At 37.9% G+C, this 15664-nt stretch overlaps 1 protein-coding gene across 6 annotated transcripts in view; it reads left to right on the top strand.

Annotated features, from left to right (window-relative positions):
- TBCK (TBC1 domain containing kinase) overlaps window positions 1-15091 on the top strand; it is a 237930-nt gene extending 222839 nt beyond the window's left edge. For 5 of the 6 annotated variants that reach the window (XM_082462789.1, XM_082462785.1, XM_082462786.1 and 2 more), the window contains one exon: window positions 14499-15091. In XM_082462789.1, the coding sequence (XP_082318915.1) occupies window positions 14499-14609 (111 nt within the window). In that variant the 3' untranslated portion in view covers window positions 14610-15091. Of the gene's footprint in view, window positions 1-216; window positions 294-14498 lie in introns of all 6 variants that reach the window. The other variant, XM_082462788.1, reaches the window with a different exon arrangement.
- Window positions 15092-15664: the final 573 nt, after the last annotated feature.

The following is a 15664-nucleotide window of genomic DNA, read 5'->3' as shown; positions in this document are numbered from 1 at the left end:
TTCTTCTGATTGCCAAAAGTATATATGACCCAGTAGACTGTAAGAGTCACTAGTATAAATTACTGCTCCAACATAAAGAGTTCACCATTAACACTGTAAAGCATTAGAGTTAAAGAGTTCACCATAAAGAGTTCACCATTAACACTGAAAAGCCCTACCTGACATTCCATTTGGGGACAACTCTGCTTTTTTAAGTTTGTATCTATACAATTTCAGGGTTTTGTAAATGGCTCTCCTATTAAAGGATCAATTGGGGAAAGGAAAGAGGAGAAAAGGAGGAAACTAGCTTTACAGTAAGTATTTACTATGAATCAAGCACTTACAGATATAATATCTAATTTAAAACTCCCAACAACACTTTAAGTGTACTATTCAAGTGTGTTATTACAGATTTAACAGGTGAAGAAACTAATGCCAAAAAGGCTAAGAGACTTACCCAAGATCCCACGGCTAACCAGTGGTAGAACCCTGATTCAAACTCTGTATTGTCTAACTACGAAGTTCCCACACTTTCATCCATACCACCCAGCCTGTTTGATTGAAATAGTGGATTTTCTCACCTTCTTGACTGGTGGAACAAACTTTATGGAAAACTATTATTTGTCTTTGCTGTTAAGTAGGTCTGAAATTCTCTCATCTCCACTTCCCAACTGTCTTCACTCAGATCACCAATATCTCATGCCTGACCTCCTGCAACTTCCCACTGTCCTTGCCTGCAGCCTCCTTCCCCCAATTCTACCCTACAACCAGTGAGGTTTTTGAAATGTCGATCTGGTCATCGTCAGAATGGCTCTGTGACTTCCCATGCCTTCAAAATAAAATTCAAACCTTCACCATGGTTTTTGAGGCCCTTCATGATCTGGACTCTGCTTTGTTTTCCAAGCTCACCCTCCCTGCTCTTAGATTCCAGCCATAATTAACTATTTGTAGTTCCTTATATGCTGTCTCTTTGTATTTGTCTCTATTTGAAGCATTCTTCTCATTTCTGTTCACCTGGGTAACTCCCATTTGTCTTGAAAAGCTGTTTATATTAGCATTTCTTCATGGAACTCATTCTTAACTCCTCAACTTTGGGACTAAGTACCCTTCCCAAGTGCTCATAGAAAGTCTTTTACTTACTCTTATAGTGGCATTGGGACCACTATCATATACAGAGTCTCTGTGTGCATTAGATAAAAACGCATCCTTTGTTTAGGGATACACAGCACCATGTAAGGGTGCAAAGCTTGGAAAGGAGAGGATGGGGCTACATTTCATGCTCCACTTACCTCTTTTCTGGGTTCTCTCATATAAGGCACAATTTGTACAACCTTAAATGATGGCCCTGTGTAGCATTTATCAAATGGCATTGTAATCGCCTATCCACTTACCTGCATCTTCTACTAAACTCCAAGCTCATTGAGGACAGGGATTATATTGTATTCATTGTACCCCCAGCCCCTAGCATAGTGCCTTTCAAGTAACAAGCATTCAATAAATACTTGATGGTTGAATTAATGACTAAGTTAAGAATGAACACCTGAAAAATAATAGTTTGCAGTAGACAATGCACTTATAGAAATTGGTAAAAAGAAGAAGAAAATAAAAGAAAAAATGCTAATATCAACTACTAGTTTAAGACAACAAACATTGAGTGCCTACATGATGGAAACTATTATGAGGAAACAGAAATGAGAAAGACGGTCCCTTGCCCTTATAAAACTTGCAATCTAGTTAAGAATATAAGACTGATACAACCGATTAAAATTCAAAGTGGAATGTGTCATGTGCTATGAGATTTATAGTTAAAGTTCTAGAAAATCAATGAGAAGGAAGGAGTTTCTTCCAGTTAACAGAAGGATTCCTAAAGCTTCATGGAGAAGGTGATAGTGGACCTAAACCTTGTATTATTGGTAGGATTTCAGTAAGAAAAAGTGTTGGGAGGAGGGCCATAGTCAGGAGGCAGCATTCCAGGCAAAGGAAATAACACAGGCTGATTGGAAAGCACAGGGCTTCTCTGAAGAGCATTTTAGCTACAGATAAGGCTGGAAAGATAGGGGGAGCTTTTGGTTATAGAGGGCCTTAAATGCTATGCTAGGGAGTTTACATTTTAGGAGTGGGGAGCTATTAAAGGTTTTAAAGAAGGAAAGTGACACTATCAGCTGTATTTTAGAAAGTCATTTGGAAAATTACTTTTAAAGTGTCTCCCATCTCTTTTGCCCTTGATCCCAATGAAATAGAAATTTTAAAACAGCAAGAACCAGAGACCAGTTAAAGAATTTCACTCTCCCTATATTCCCAATCTATTTCAGTGCCAGATTCTTTCCAGATTCTACCTTTAGTTGACCTTCTGTCTCAAGCTTGCAATCTCCCACTGTCTAGTTTCTAAGCCCCCAGTGTCAGCAAAGCTCATGTGGCTGTTGGGAGAAGACGACACCGAGGGGTTTGTCTGAGACTGATAGCCAAAGCTCTGCAACTTTCAAAAGGAGACTCAAGAAATGGCCTCACTGCTTTTATTATATGATTCAAGGCATCTGGTAACATCCTGTCACTATCTTCTCTTACCTTTATTTGGGATACTAAAGGACAACCTTCTTTCTCATTAACCTTTAACTTAAATATAAATAAATGTATGTATTTATATAAAGAATAAGCAAGTGTAAGTCTAAATTGAAGAATTTCTTTTGTTGTTCTCAAAATTAGAAGAAACTTTAGACTTAATATTATCAAATGAAACTTTGAATGAGAGCTTTTAGGTACGTACTACAAATTGTTCTTACTGACTATGGATAAACAAGCTATTCCTTGTAAGGGATCCACAGATCTTGACTCATCTTGCTTAAGGGCAATAGCCCTAGGAAGGAAAATATCTCTACACAGCAGTTACTGGAGTCTCAGGATTTCCTAAGGGTCTTCCATAATGTTACCATGTAGACTGCAGAGTGCTAGGTAAAAGGGAAAGGGAAAAACTAAAAATGCAAGAACCACTTAGGAACTAATTCAAGAGTAATTGGGGTCTAAAATGGAGTAGGAGCAGAGGAATGGAAAAAGAGGGAATGGATCCAAGACAAATCACAGAACTAACACAGATTTGTGCCTAACTGAATAATATAGAGCCAAAGGACTTTTATTTTTTTAACTCAAAGATCACCTTAAAGTTTCCAGCTTTGGTTTTGGGGGGAGGTTGCTGATACCTTTAACAGAAATAAGAAAGAGAAAAATAAAGTAAATTTGGAGAGAATGTAGTGAATTTTGGACATACTGTGTTTGAGGTGCTAATGGGACATCAGTATAAAAAATGTCAGTCAAGCATTTAGAGGTTCAGACTGGAATTCAAAGGGGAGTTAAAACTAGATGGGTATATATAGAATCCTTCCACTTATAAACAGTTAGTATTCTACAATACAGAACAAAAAGATGTAGGGTTTTTCTTAAACGTATGGATACCAAGGGAGGAAGGAGGGGGTAGGATGAATTGGGAGATAGGAATTGGCATATACACCATTATGTATAAAATAGATAACTAATGAAAACCTACTGCATAGCACAGGGAACTCTACTCAGTGCTCTGTGGTGACCTAAATGGGTTTGAAATCCAAAAAAGAGGGGATATGTGTATACGTATAGCTGATTCACTTTGCTGTACAGCAGAAACTAACACAACATTGTAAAGCAACTATACTCCAGTAAAAATTAATTTTAAAAAAAGATGTAGGGTTTTTCTTTACCATAACTAAATTTTAAAACTTATAAATATATTATTTTAGGAAAGGAAACAAATTCCAGGTGATAACCGGAACAAGAGATTGTCGAAAGACCATTAAAAAAAGATACAACTTACATTTGTTTCAAAAAATTGTAAAAATCCATTGTCTCCATTACAAAATAGCTTATAAATAAGAAAAATTTGGTTTAGTCCCAGTGATTGGTAGAGGAGATCAACAAAGAAAACAAGATATCAAAGGAAAATGGAAGAGAAAGGAAAGGAAAATATCATTTGGACATGTGAGGAAAAAAATATGTTATTGAGATGTAAACAAAGCAAACAATGGAGCAGAAAGTTGCATTGACTTATGCTGACATCATGTGACTTTGGGAAATATTTATTTTCCTTGCCATTTCTATTTAAAATGTATACTTTAAAACATTAAAATTATTTTCCTTTCCTTTACTCCTCATGGGATTTTGTTAGAATTATATATAAGACAGTAAAATAGAAGAGACAAAGAAGAGAACTTTATAATTGCACATGAAAATATTAACTTTTCTTTTTCTCATATACCCCTTGAGTGGCCCACATACCACTAAAAATTACTGAACTCATTGAGAGAATAGCACTGCAACTTACTAAAAAATAAGCATGGAGGCCAAGAATAGAAAGTGAAACTTTCACTGCATTATCTTCATATTCTTCATCTACTTCAGTTCCTTAACTGTGGAAATGGACTGAGGACATTGTCTCTGATCTGACTACTCTGTGGCCTTCTATATTAAAATTATCACACAAAGTTTATTATTTCTATATTTATAAACTTCATCATTACTTTTTTGTATAAATGTTTTTTATATTGATAACTTTCAAAGACTTTTTTAAAATGTCTTTTAAATTTTAAACACTTTGAGTTAGTGTGCTACAATTATATGTATGTCCCCTTGTATAACACAAACTATAAAAAATGTTTTTAAGATGAAATCTGTACACTATCCCATTTCCTAATCCCCAAAGATTAGTTCCAAGAATAGAAGACTAATATACACCATAGCATGGATTCTGAATATCCCAGACACCATTAGGATAGTTATCTCTCAAATAAACATGGACCAGAACACTTAGACCATATAATGTCTGTTTTTGTAAACTCTCTCTTTTTTTTCTTACTGCATAATTAACCATATTCCAGTATATAACATGCTAGAGTAATACCCTGGAATTACCTGTTTTGCTCCTTACTTGTCACGAGTGCCTTTGGTAAGGTGTAAGATGATTACTGGCCTTGTGTTCACCTTCTTGGTTTTGCCTTCCAGCTGATTTTACTTATGTGAGTGAAATAAGAAAGTAAGGTAGCCACTGCCTAATCGTTATTAGATGTTAATACTGTGAAAACTGATTTCACACCTTATATAGCATTCCTTTTTTTTTTCACTGTTAATGAGGTATAATTGACACAGAAGAACTGTATATATTAAAAGTATACATCTTGATGTTTTGATATATGTATACATTATGAAATGATCACCAAAATCAAGCTAATTAATATATCCATCACTTCACCATTTTTTTTCTTTTTTTTCTTAGCAAATTTCAAGTATACAATGAGGTATTGTTATACTTGCTATATATAGTAACTAGTCACCATGCTGTATATTAGATCTCCAGAACTTATTCATCTTGCACAACTGAAACTTTGTACCCTTTGACCAACATCTGCCCATGTCCTCCCATTGACCCCCTCACCCCTGGCAACCACCATTCTACTTCTGCTTCTATGAACTTGACTATTTTTGATTCCACATGTAAGTGAAATCATACATATTTGTTTTTATGTCTCTGGCTTATTTCACTTAGCATATGTCCTCCAGGTTCACCCATGTATCACAAATGGCGGGATTTCCTTTTTTAAGGTTGACTAATAATCCATTGTATATATACACCACATTTTCTTGATCCATTATCTGTCAATGGACATTTAGGTTGTTTCTTTTTTTTTTAATTGAAGTATAGTTAATTTACAATGTTGTGTTAATTACTGCTGTACAGCAAAGTGATTCAGTTAAACATATATATACATTCTTTTTTTTTAATATTCTTTTCCATTATGGTTTATCATAGGATATTGAGTATAGTTCTCTATGCTATACGGTAGGACCTTGTTGTTTATCCATTCCATATATAAAAGCTTACATCTACTAACTCCAACCTCCCAGTCCATCCCTGTCCCAAACCCCTCCCCCTTGGCAACCACCAGTCTGTTGTCTATGTTCGTAATTCTGTTTCTGTTTCACAGATAGGTTCATTTGTGTCATATTTTAGATTCCACATATAAGTGATATCATATGGTATTTGTCTTTCTCTTTCTGTCTTCACTTAGTATGATAATCTCTAGTTGCTTCTATGTTGCTGCAAATGGCATTATTTTGTTCCTTTTTATGGCTAAGTAGTATTCCATTGTATATATGTACCACATCTTCTTTATTGATTCATCCATTGATGGACATTTAGGTTGTTTCCATGTCTTGGCTATTGTGAATAGTGCTGCTATGAACATAGGGGTACATGTAGGTTGTTTCTATATCTTGGCTATTGTAAATAGTGCTGCAATGAACATGGGAATGCAGATACCTCTTCAAGATCCAGATTTCATTTCCTTTGGATATATACCCAGAAGTGGGATTTCTGGGTCATATGGTAATTCTGTTTTTAGTTTTTGGAGGAACGTCCATACTGTTTTCCATAATGGCTGCAACAATTTACATTCCCACCAACAAAGTGCAAGGGTTTTCTTATGTAGTTTATTTATAAAAATAAACGTATGTAGTACTCTTAAGAAAATAAATGTCATTGTGTTAATTATAAAATATCTGGGTACAGAAAACTAGCAGGAGACAGAATACTTTTCTCAGTTGTGGGAGGAACATAATAAGGAACAAAACAAAATATGACATTTTAAAGTTATTGTATAATTGAGGGAAGAGATCAGTGGAGTATTAGTTAAATCATTTCTACCTCTTTCCTGCTAATCCTTGTCACAGCTCTTATGTTTCTAATTGGGATCACTGAGTTGGGCAGTTAAAATGATCAAGACATTTATTAATGACTCCAGAAATCTCTTAAATAATCAGGACAAGACAGTCCTTGAGTTATATTTAAGGCCACACTATACTCCAGATGGAGAAATCACCCCATATCTTACTTCTCATCTCAAATATGTTTATCTGAGTTGTCCAGCCAAACTCTTAGAAATAGGTACATAATATGCATAAAGTATCAGCCTAGCTCCAGCCACACGGTGCCAGAAATATTAAATGTGCACCATATTTTCAGCATTCCAGAGGATCAAGAGGACACATAAAACTAGCACAGCATCAGCTTCACATCCATAAAACCAAGAAAATGAAATTGCTACAGTTGCTCATTACAGGTTAATTGCCAGTTCCCTTATTCAGTTTCATATCCAACCAAAAGTGATATTTCACTTTTGAAATATTAGCCCAAATTTAGCATTATTTGTTGGGGAAAGGAATGGACAAATAAATGGAAGAGAGAGACTTCTCAGCTTGAGCTTCACCAGCAAGTTGGTCAATTCATGCCCATTGTCCAGTCCCCAATATGAACTTAAAACTCACAAGGCCAATTAATTGTTTGCAAGGTGCTTAATTGTCTGCAATGTGCTCCTTGCAGAATCTTGAGGAGCCCAGTTTTCTTAGCTTCCTGCCGCTACTATAGGTTCCACCCAAAACTGTGTCCTAGGATACCCAGTGAGAAACAACATGATCCTGTTCTGTGCCCCTCACAAATCTTACCTGTTCTCAGCTTTAATTTCTTGACCTTAGTTAACATGCACTACTCTGTGGCAGTTCAAAAATCCCTTTCCTCCACTCATTCTCCTGCTACAGTAGAACTTGACTTCCACTAGACAAACATGCCAGCCTCTTAGTCCAAGCTCAGATGCAAGATAAAGAGAGAAAACAAGATGGAGTGGCACCCACAAGAGCCTGCCACTTTCAGACAGTGATGATTTGAGGTGTGCCTACCCAAGCCCTAGAAACGAGTACCACCACCAGATCCCACTAACCAGAGGAATGATAAAAATGCCAGAGCTTTGCCCTCTCCAAATGGGAGTACTTCCCACAAGAAATGCAGCTGCCCCTGCAGTCTGTGATCCCCAAAATTCTATCCCAGCAAATACCAGATTCTGCCAACTCCACGTAGGATGTTGCCTGCTAGATCTCAACTGGTTGTGCAGTTTGAGGAGCCCCATTGTCTCCAGGCAGGACTTGGCCTTACAAATTCCAGCCCCACAACATGACAGCCTCTTTTAGTGCAAAGTGACTTGCTCTCCACACAGTACTATACTTATAAAAATTACAGTTTGAAGTCCCCGACAAACCTGACCAGCAAATGAATCTCATTATGTAATAAAGCAATCCTCAATCTGGCTACACAATAGAATCACCTAGAATTATAGGTGAAAAAAACCAAAACTGTTGCTGGAGCTTCATCCCAAGAAACTCTACTTCTTACTGGTATGGAGTGGGCCTGGGTATCAGTGTTTTACTGAAAGCACCTAGATGATTCTGATGTCTTCATAACACTGGTCCAATATGATATCTTGCCCCTTCCACCAAGGATATCATTCAGTAAGTCTAGGTTTATGATTTCTGTTTGAAGTCAGGCCTCTCCCAAAGCTGCAGCTGTAGTCTACACCAGACGCTTCATCACCAGAGTCCAGTACCCTGTCTATTCACTCAGTAAAGCTGCCAACTCCAGGTGGAAAGTAAAAGATGGATGAAACCCTGAACTCTGTGTGCCTGGTTCTCCTCTGTTCCACCATACATCTTCTCCATAAGTGGCATGGCTTTTTTCACACAGTGGATTCATAGCCCTTTCTTTCCTCCCTAACCTGTCAAGCTATAGACTCAGAGAGCGCTACCTGATCAGTGTAACGACAGTGACCATCACTTCCGGGTTCTCATTCCCTCCAGGTGTTACTAATGAAAGAGGAATGGGGAGAGGGCAACAGCCCCCTAACCCCTGTTAAATTCAGGAGTACCTTGAACTTTTGTTTTTGTAATAGCCATACTGCTTAATACTGTTTGCTACTGTCTCCTCCACTGAACTGTAAGCACTGCAAAAACTGAAACAGTGCCTGGTACTTAGTAGGAATTCAGTGAAATGTTTGATTGACAAGTGAATGAACAAATGAATGAATAGATGGAGAAGAGCTCTTTCCAGGGTAGGAGTGGAAAGATGCTGTCGTGGCTTCACTGTTAGGGGCCAATATGTAACATGGATAATTGGAACCACAAGCAGAGGATTGGAGGAGCAGAACTCGTAATCTTAACCTGAAAACTCAACACTTGCTCTTTTTCTTTGCTTAGGCGCAGGCTTGCTTCATTTCAAGGCACCTGAACATTTGCCATCTCCTTGTACTCCATTTCTGCTTTTCTTCTTAGACCTCCCACATCGCAGCAGCCTGATTGTTCTAAAATGCTCTGTTCTGCCTGCTTTGCCTTCACCATTTTCCAGCTCAGTAGCAGCCTACTTGTTATGTCCCTCCTTACAATAACAGTGGGAGCTCTTTCCAGCTCTACAGCATAGTTTAAGAGAGATTAGGTAAATGTACAGGAAGTCCTTTCTTACTCATTTTCTGACTTCTGTAGTGTTTTGAAAGTACTGAACGCTAAGACTGCTTATCCACAAGCCCTTTTGAGTAATGATATGTTTATCTTAGAATTTCGACCTAAATGGTAATTGTATTGCTGCAAGTGGGAGAATGAAGCCAAGATGTTTCAGTAATCACATAGTACCAGAGACTGTGCTGCCTGCACATGTGACTTGGGACAGGTGAATCTGGTGCCTCTGTTCTTAAGGACTGGTTGAAAGAGAAATAAGCAAGAAGCACAGGAGGAAGATCAGCTCACTTGATACCTTTTGAAATACAGTACACTGTTTCTCTTCAACATAAATTACTATTCAGGATATCCTCAGTGGCTCTAAAAGAGCTTATGCTCTAAAACATGAACAGAATTTGAATCTCTCTTAAGGCATTGCAGAGAATGGTGGAGAAGCTAAGTGGGGTCAGCAGTACTGAGTTCCTTTTCTGTTAGTTGTTTTGAAAATTGCTAAGATCTGAGTCCAACAACATGTGTGGGTTGGCCAAAAAGTTCCTTCGGTTTTTAAGTAAAAATAAAAGACACATTTTTCATGAACTTTATTGAACAGTGTATTCACCGTCTTGTTCCACTGCCTTCTGCCATTTTTCAGGCAACTTTATAATTCCATCGTCCCAAAACTTTTTATCTTTTTGAGCAAAGAACTGGTCCAGGTGCCTTTTACAGTCTTCCAGGGAATCGAAATTTTTTCCGTTAAGAGAATTTTGTAAAGACTGAAATAAATGGAAATCCGAAGGTACAATGTCTGGTGAATACGGTGGATGAATCAGAACTTCTCAGCCAAGCTGCAACAAGTTTTGCATGGTCATCAAAGAAACATGCAGTCTTGCATTATCCTGATGGAAGATTATGTATTTTCTGTTGACTAGTTCTGGATGCTTTTTGTTGAGTGCTGCTTTCAGTTGGTCTAATGGGGAGCAGTACTTGTTGGAATTAATCGTTTGGTTTTCTGGAAGGAGCTCATAATAGAGGACTCCCTTCCAATCCCACCATATATACAACATCACCTCCTTTGGATGAAGACCGGCCTTTGGTGTGGTTGGTGGTGGTTCATTTCGCTTGCCCCACGATCTCTTCCATTCCACATTATTGTACAGTATCCACTTTTCATCGGCCATCACAATTTGTTTTAAAAACAGAACATTTTCATTACGTTTCAGCAGAGAATCGCATGTGGAAATATGGTCAAGAAGGTTTTTTTCACTTAACTTATGTAGAACCTAAACATCAAAGTGATTCACATAACCAAGCTGGTGCAGATGATTTTCAACGCTTGATTTGGATATTTTGAGTATGTCGGCTATCTCCCTCATGGTATAATGCTCAGTGTTCTCAATTAATGTCTCAATTTGATCGCTATCAACTTCAACCGGTCTACCCAACCGTGGAGCATCGTCCAGTGAGAAATCTCCAGCACGAAACTTTGCAAACCACTTTTGACACGTTCGATCAGTCACAGCATCTTCTCCATATGCTGCACAAATCTTTTTTTGCATTTCAGTTGCATTTTTAACCTTTCTTGAAATAATAAAGCATAATATGCCGAAAATGTTGCTTTTTTCTTCCATCTTCAATATTAAAAGGGCTACACAAAAATTCACCAGTTTTGATAAGTTTTTTTTTAAATGCACGCTTCTATGACAGCTGTCACAGTACAGTCTAACAAAATTGTTTCAAGTGAAATTAAAAGCAACTAAGTGCTACTAGAGCCATCTTACGGAAAAAGACCAAATGAACTTTTTGGCCAAGCCAATATTTCACCTACTTACTGATATCTTTATCTTTGGGCTTAAGATAGTATTTTTCAAAATATTGTCCACAGACCTGCTTTAGAATCATCTAATGGTGTTTGTTGAAAAATAAAAACAAAAACAAAAAACACATTCCTGAGCCGCAGATCAATAGACAGAATCTCTGAGTGAGGCCTTGAAATTATCCTGACCAAACCACTCAGCTGATTCTTTTGAACCCGTAAAGTCTAGACTGCTGGCTTGAGATTTCACCAATATTAAGCTTCAAATACTCCCAAGAGGCAATAGCACTGTGAGCAGGTATCAGTCATTTTTCTTGAAGGGTCTGAGATCAGGTTATGATAAAGTAATTGAGAAAAACATGAGGACACAAACACCCAAGGGGGAGGAATAGGACACCACCTATAGACAGAGAATGGCCAGAGAGCTAAAGGAAACTTTCTTTACTTAACCTCTACTTCTTTACCCTTTTGCCCTTGGGTATTTGTCCTTTACCATAGTTTAGTTGAGACCAATAGGCATATATTGAGCCCCTGCCCTATGCCAGGCACTAGGGACTATACTACCCAAAGCAATCTACAGATTCTGTGCAATCCCTATCAAACTACCAATGGCATTTTTCACAGAACTAGAACAAAAAATTGCACAATTTATATGGAAACACAAAAGACCCCGAATAGCCAAAGCAATCTTGAGAAAGAAAAATGGAGCTGGAGGAATCAGGCTCCCTGACTTCAGACTATACTACAGAGCTACAGTAATCAAGACAGTATGGTACTGGCACAAAAACAGAAATATAGATCAATGGAACAGGATAGAAAGCCCAGAAATAAACCCACGCACGTATGGTCACCTTATCTTTGATAAAGGAGGCAAAGGTATGCAATGGAGAAAAGACAGCCTCTTCAATAAGTGGTGCTGGGAAAACTGGACAGCTACATGTAAAAGAATGAATTAGAACACTTCCTAACACCATACACACAAATAAACTCAAAATGGATTCAAGACCTAAATGTAAGGCCAGACACTGTAAAACTCTTAGAGGAAAACATAGGCATAACACTCTATGACATAAATCACAGCAAGATCTTTTTGACCCACCTCCTAGAGAAATGGAAATTAAAACAAAAATAAACAAATGGGACCTAATGACACTTAAAAGCTTTTGCACAGCAAAAGAAACCATGAACAAGACGAAAAGACAACCCTCAGAATGGGAGAAAATATTTGCAAACGGAGCAACTGACAAAGGATTAATCTCCAAAATATACAAGCAGCTCATGCAGCTCAATATGAAAAAAACAAACAACCCAGTCCAAAAATGGGCAGAAGACCTAAATAGACATTTCTCCAAAGAAGTTATACAGATTGCCAACAAACACATGAAAAGATGCTCAACATCACTAATCATTAGAGGAATGCAAATCAAAACTACAATGAGGTATCACCTCACACCAGTCAGAATGGCCATCATCAAAAAAATCTACAAACAATAAATGCTGGAGAGGGTGTGGAGAAAAGGAACCCTCTTGCACTGTTGGTGGGAATGTAAATTGATACAGCCACTATGGAGAACATTATGGAGGTTCCTTAAAAAACTAAAAATAGAACTACCATATGACCCAGCAATCCCACTACTGGGCATATACCCTGAGAAAACCATAATTCAAAAGAGTCATGTGCCACAATGTTCACTGCAGCACTATTTACAATAGCCAGGACATGAAAGCAACCTAAGTGTCCATCGACAGATGACTGGATAAAGAAGATGTGGCACATTTATACAATGGAATATTACTCAGCCATAAAAAGAAATGAAATTGAGTTATTTGTAGTGAGGTGGATGGACCTAGAGTCTGTCATACAGAGTGAAGTAAGTCAGAAAGAGAAAAGCAAATACCGTATGCTAACACATATATATGGAACCTAAAAAAAAAAAAATGATTCTGATGAACCTAGGGGCAGGACAGGAATAAAGATGCAGATGTAGAGAATGGACTTGAGGACACGGGGAGGGGGAAGGGTAAGCTGGGACAAAGTGAGAGAGTGGCATGGACATATATACACTACCAAATGTAAAATAGATAGCTAGTGGGAAGCAGCCACATAGCACAGTGCTATGGATCAGCTCAGTGCTTTGCGACCACCTAGAGGGGTGGGATAGGGAGGGTGGGAGGGAGGGAGATGCAAGAGGGAGGGGATATGGGGATATACGTATGCATATAGCTGATTCACTTTGTTATACAGCAGAAACTAACACAACATTGTAAAGCAATTATACTCCAATAAAGATGTTAAAAAAAAAAAGAAAACAAGAAACAACACTCTCACTGTCCTGGAGGAGTTTACAGTTTGCTAGAGGAAGCAGGCTCTTAAATGGGCAATTTAAATAAATGTGGTAAGCCAAAGGTAGAGATTTGCACAAAAAATCTGGGGGCCTGAAAAGAGGGGCCCCTAATGGAAACTTAGCTCCTAAACTAGGAATTGCCTGAGTAAGGAAGTAAGTAGAAATTAGGCAGGTCGGGGTGGGGGGTTGCTTGTGAGGAGAAACTAAAACGGGGAACAGGAGTTGGTGGGAAATGGAGCATGTTTCCAACAGACAGTGCACAACCAAAAAAGACTCTGAATCCTAAAGTGATCCCATCTGTCAGGGGATTGATTACAGTCCAGGACTGCTTCATCATAAAGTACAAGGAGTAGAGAAAGATAATCAATGATCCTGGGTAGGTAGACATGGGCAAGTCAGAGAGAAATGTGTATGTCTTGATAATTTTTCAAAGCCCTGCTTTGCCAGGCATCTAGAAGACTTCTTGGAGCAGTCCTTCAAATCTATTCCAAATTTATGGTCTCAAACTGTTCATTGCAGTTGCTCCAAAAACATGTTAGAACCAGTTCATGGGCCTTCTCTGGGATATTGTGCATGTAATTGCAATAACTAATATGTTGAAAATACTGTAAAAATTGTTCAAAATGTAGATTTGAGAATGTTTTGACTCTCACTGGAAGGATATATGAAAAATAGGAATATTAATGTCCTCTGGAGAGGGAGACTGAGAACAGAGGTAGGAGGAATTTACCAGCATAGTCTCATGGTATACCCTTTTATATTGTTTGAATTGTTTACCAAGTATATTTATTGCCTATTCAAACAAGTTTACAAGAGAATTAAAGAGAGACATTTATCCCATAGCATAAATACGTTTGAAAAGAGGGATTTAATTTATATTAAAAACTAAATTAATGATTCATTGATAGAACAGTGACAGCAGTAATAACATTATCATTATCATTTGTCTATCACAGCTTGAGAAAAAAACGGGATTGGAGATATATCAATTTTGTGTATCCTTTATAAATTTGTCCTTTTTTTTTCAGTTTGCGGCTCATCTTGTGAAGATGAAATATCCAAGAATCTGTATTCTAGATGGTGGCATTAATAAGCTCAAGCCAACAGGCCTCCTCACTGTCCCATCCCCTCAAATATGAAGAACAGGAGTCTGGCTGTCAAAAGGACAGAGTGGCATCACCCCCAGCAGCACAGCTCTTCACAGCCTTGCCACTCTAAGGCAGAACTAGACTTCCAGATTGTTACATTTCCATTTCAAGTTTTGTCATGAGACATTTTATTTTTAATCTCATGACCAAAATGTTCAGCTATCCAGGCAACAAACTTGACTGTACATGTATTCCTGAAAGAATTTTCTTAACAATGAAATCCGATCACGTATTTTTACCACACCAACGCAAAGCCAGAAGAATTCAACTGACGAGGCAGATTTAGCATTATCAAGAAGTCTCAGTTACACTGAAAAGGCTGTCTTCCATTGCACTGAACAGACAGTCCTAACAAAGGTATTCTTTAGAAATATAGGCTGAATGTGAGCTGAAATCATCCTTCCATGATAATGAAAACTGAAAAGCTATTCACAATACATTCCTTATAAGTAAATGCTATATTTGGTAACTCATTTTGGGCCCAGATATATGTGTGTGTGTGTGTGTGTGCGTTTGTGTGTTTAGAGGGAGCAGAATTTAACCCTTTGGAGAAAGTAATAACAGTTTACTTCCAGAGAAATGAAAGTCAGAAACCATTCATATTATATAGAATATTTTTTCAGCTCCTGTAGCTGAGACACCCAAAATAAGAGTGACTTAGACAAGCTAGAACTTTATTTGTCTCTCACATAAAAGTCTGCATAGTCAATCTAGGGCTAGTGTATATTGGTTTCATTATCATTAAGAACTCAGGTGTCTGTTCTCATTCTTTACCACCCTCAACACTTAGTTTCTATCTCATAGATCAAGATGGCCGTTAGCGCCCACCATCATATCTACAATTTAGAAGGAAGGAAATGAAGGAGGAGGGAGGGGGAAAAAAAAAGAGAGAAGGAGAAAGTAGGGAGGGAGGAAAGAAAAGAGAGAAGGGAGGGCATGCTCCTTCTCTTTAAGGGCACAAACCAGAAGGTGCACATATTACTTCTGTGTACACACCACTCACCAGAACTTACACATGTGGCCACAACTAGCTATCAAGAAAATCT

The sequence above is a fragment of the Balaenoptera physalus genome (assembly GCF_965194825.1).
Source record: "Balaenoptera physalus genome assembly, chromosome: 5".
NCBI classification, from domain to species: Eukaryota; Metazoa; Chordata; class Mammalia; order Artiodactyla; family Balaenopteridae; genus Balaenoptera; species Balaenoptera physalus.
The sequence above is the reverse complement of the archived record's forward strand: the minus strand, read 5'-3'. Positions and strand labels throughout refer to the sequence as shown.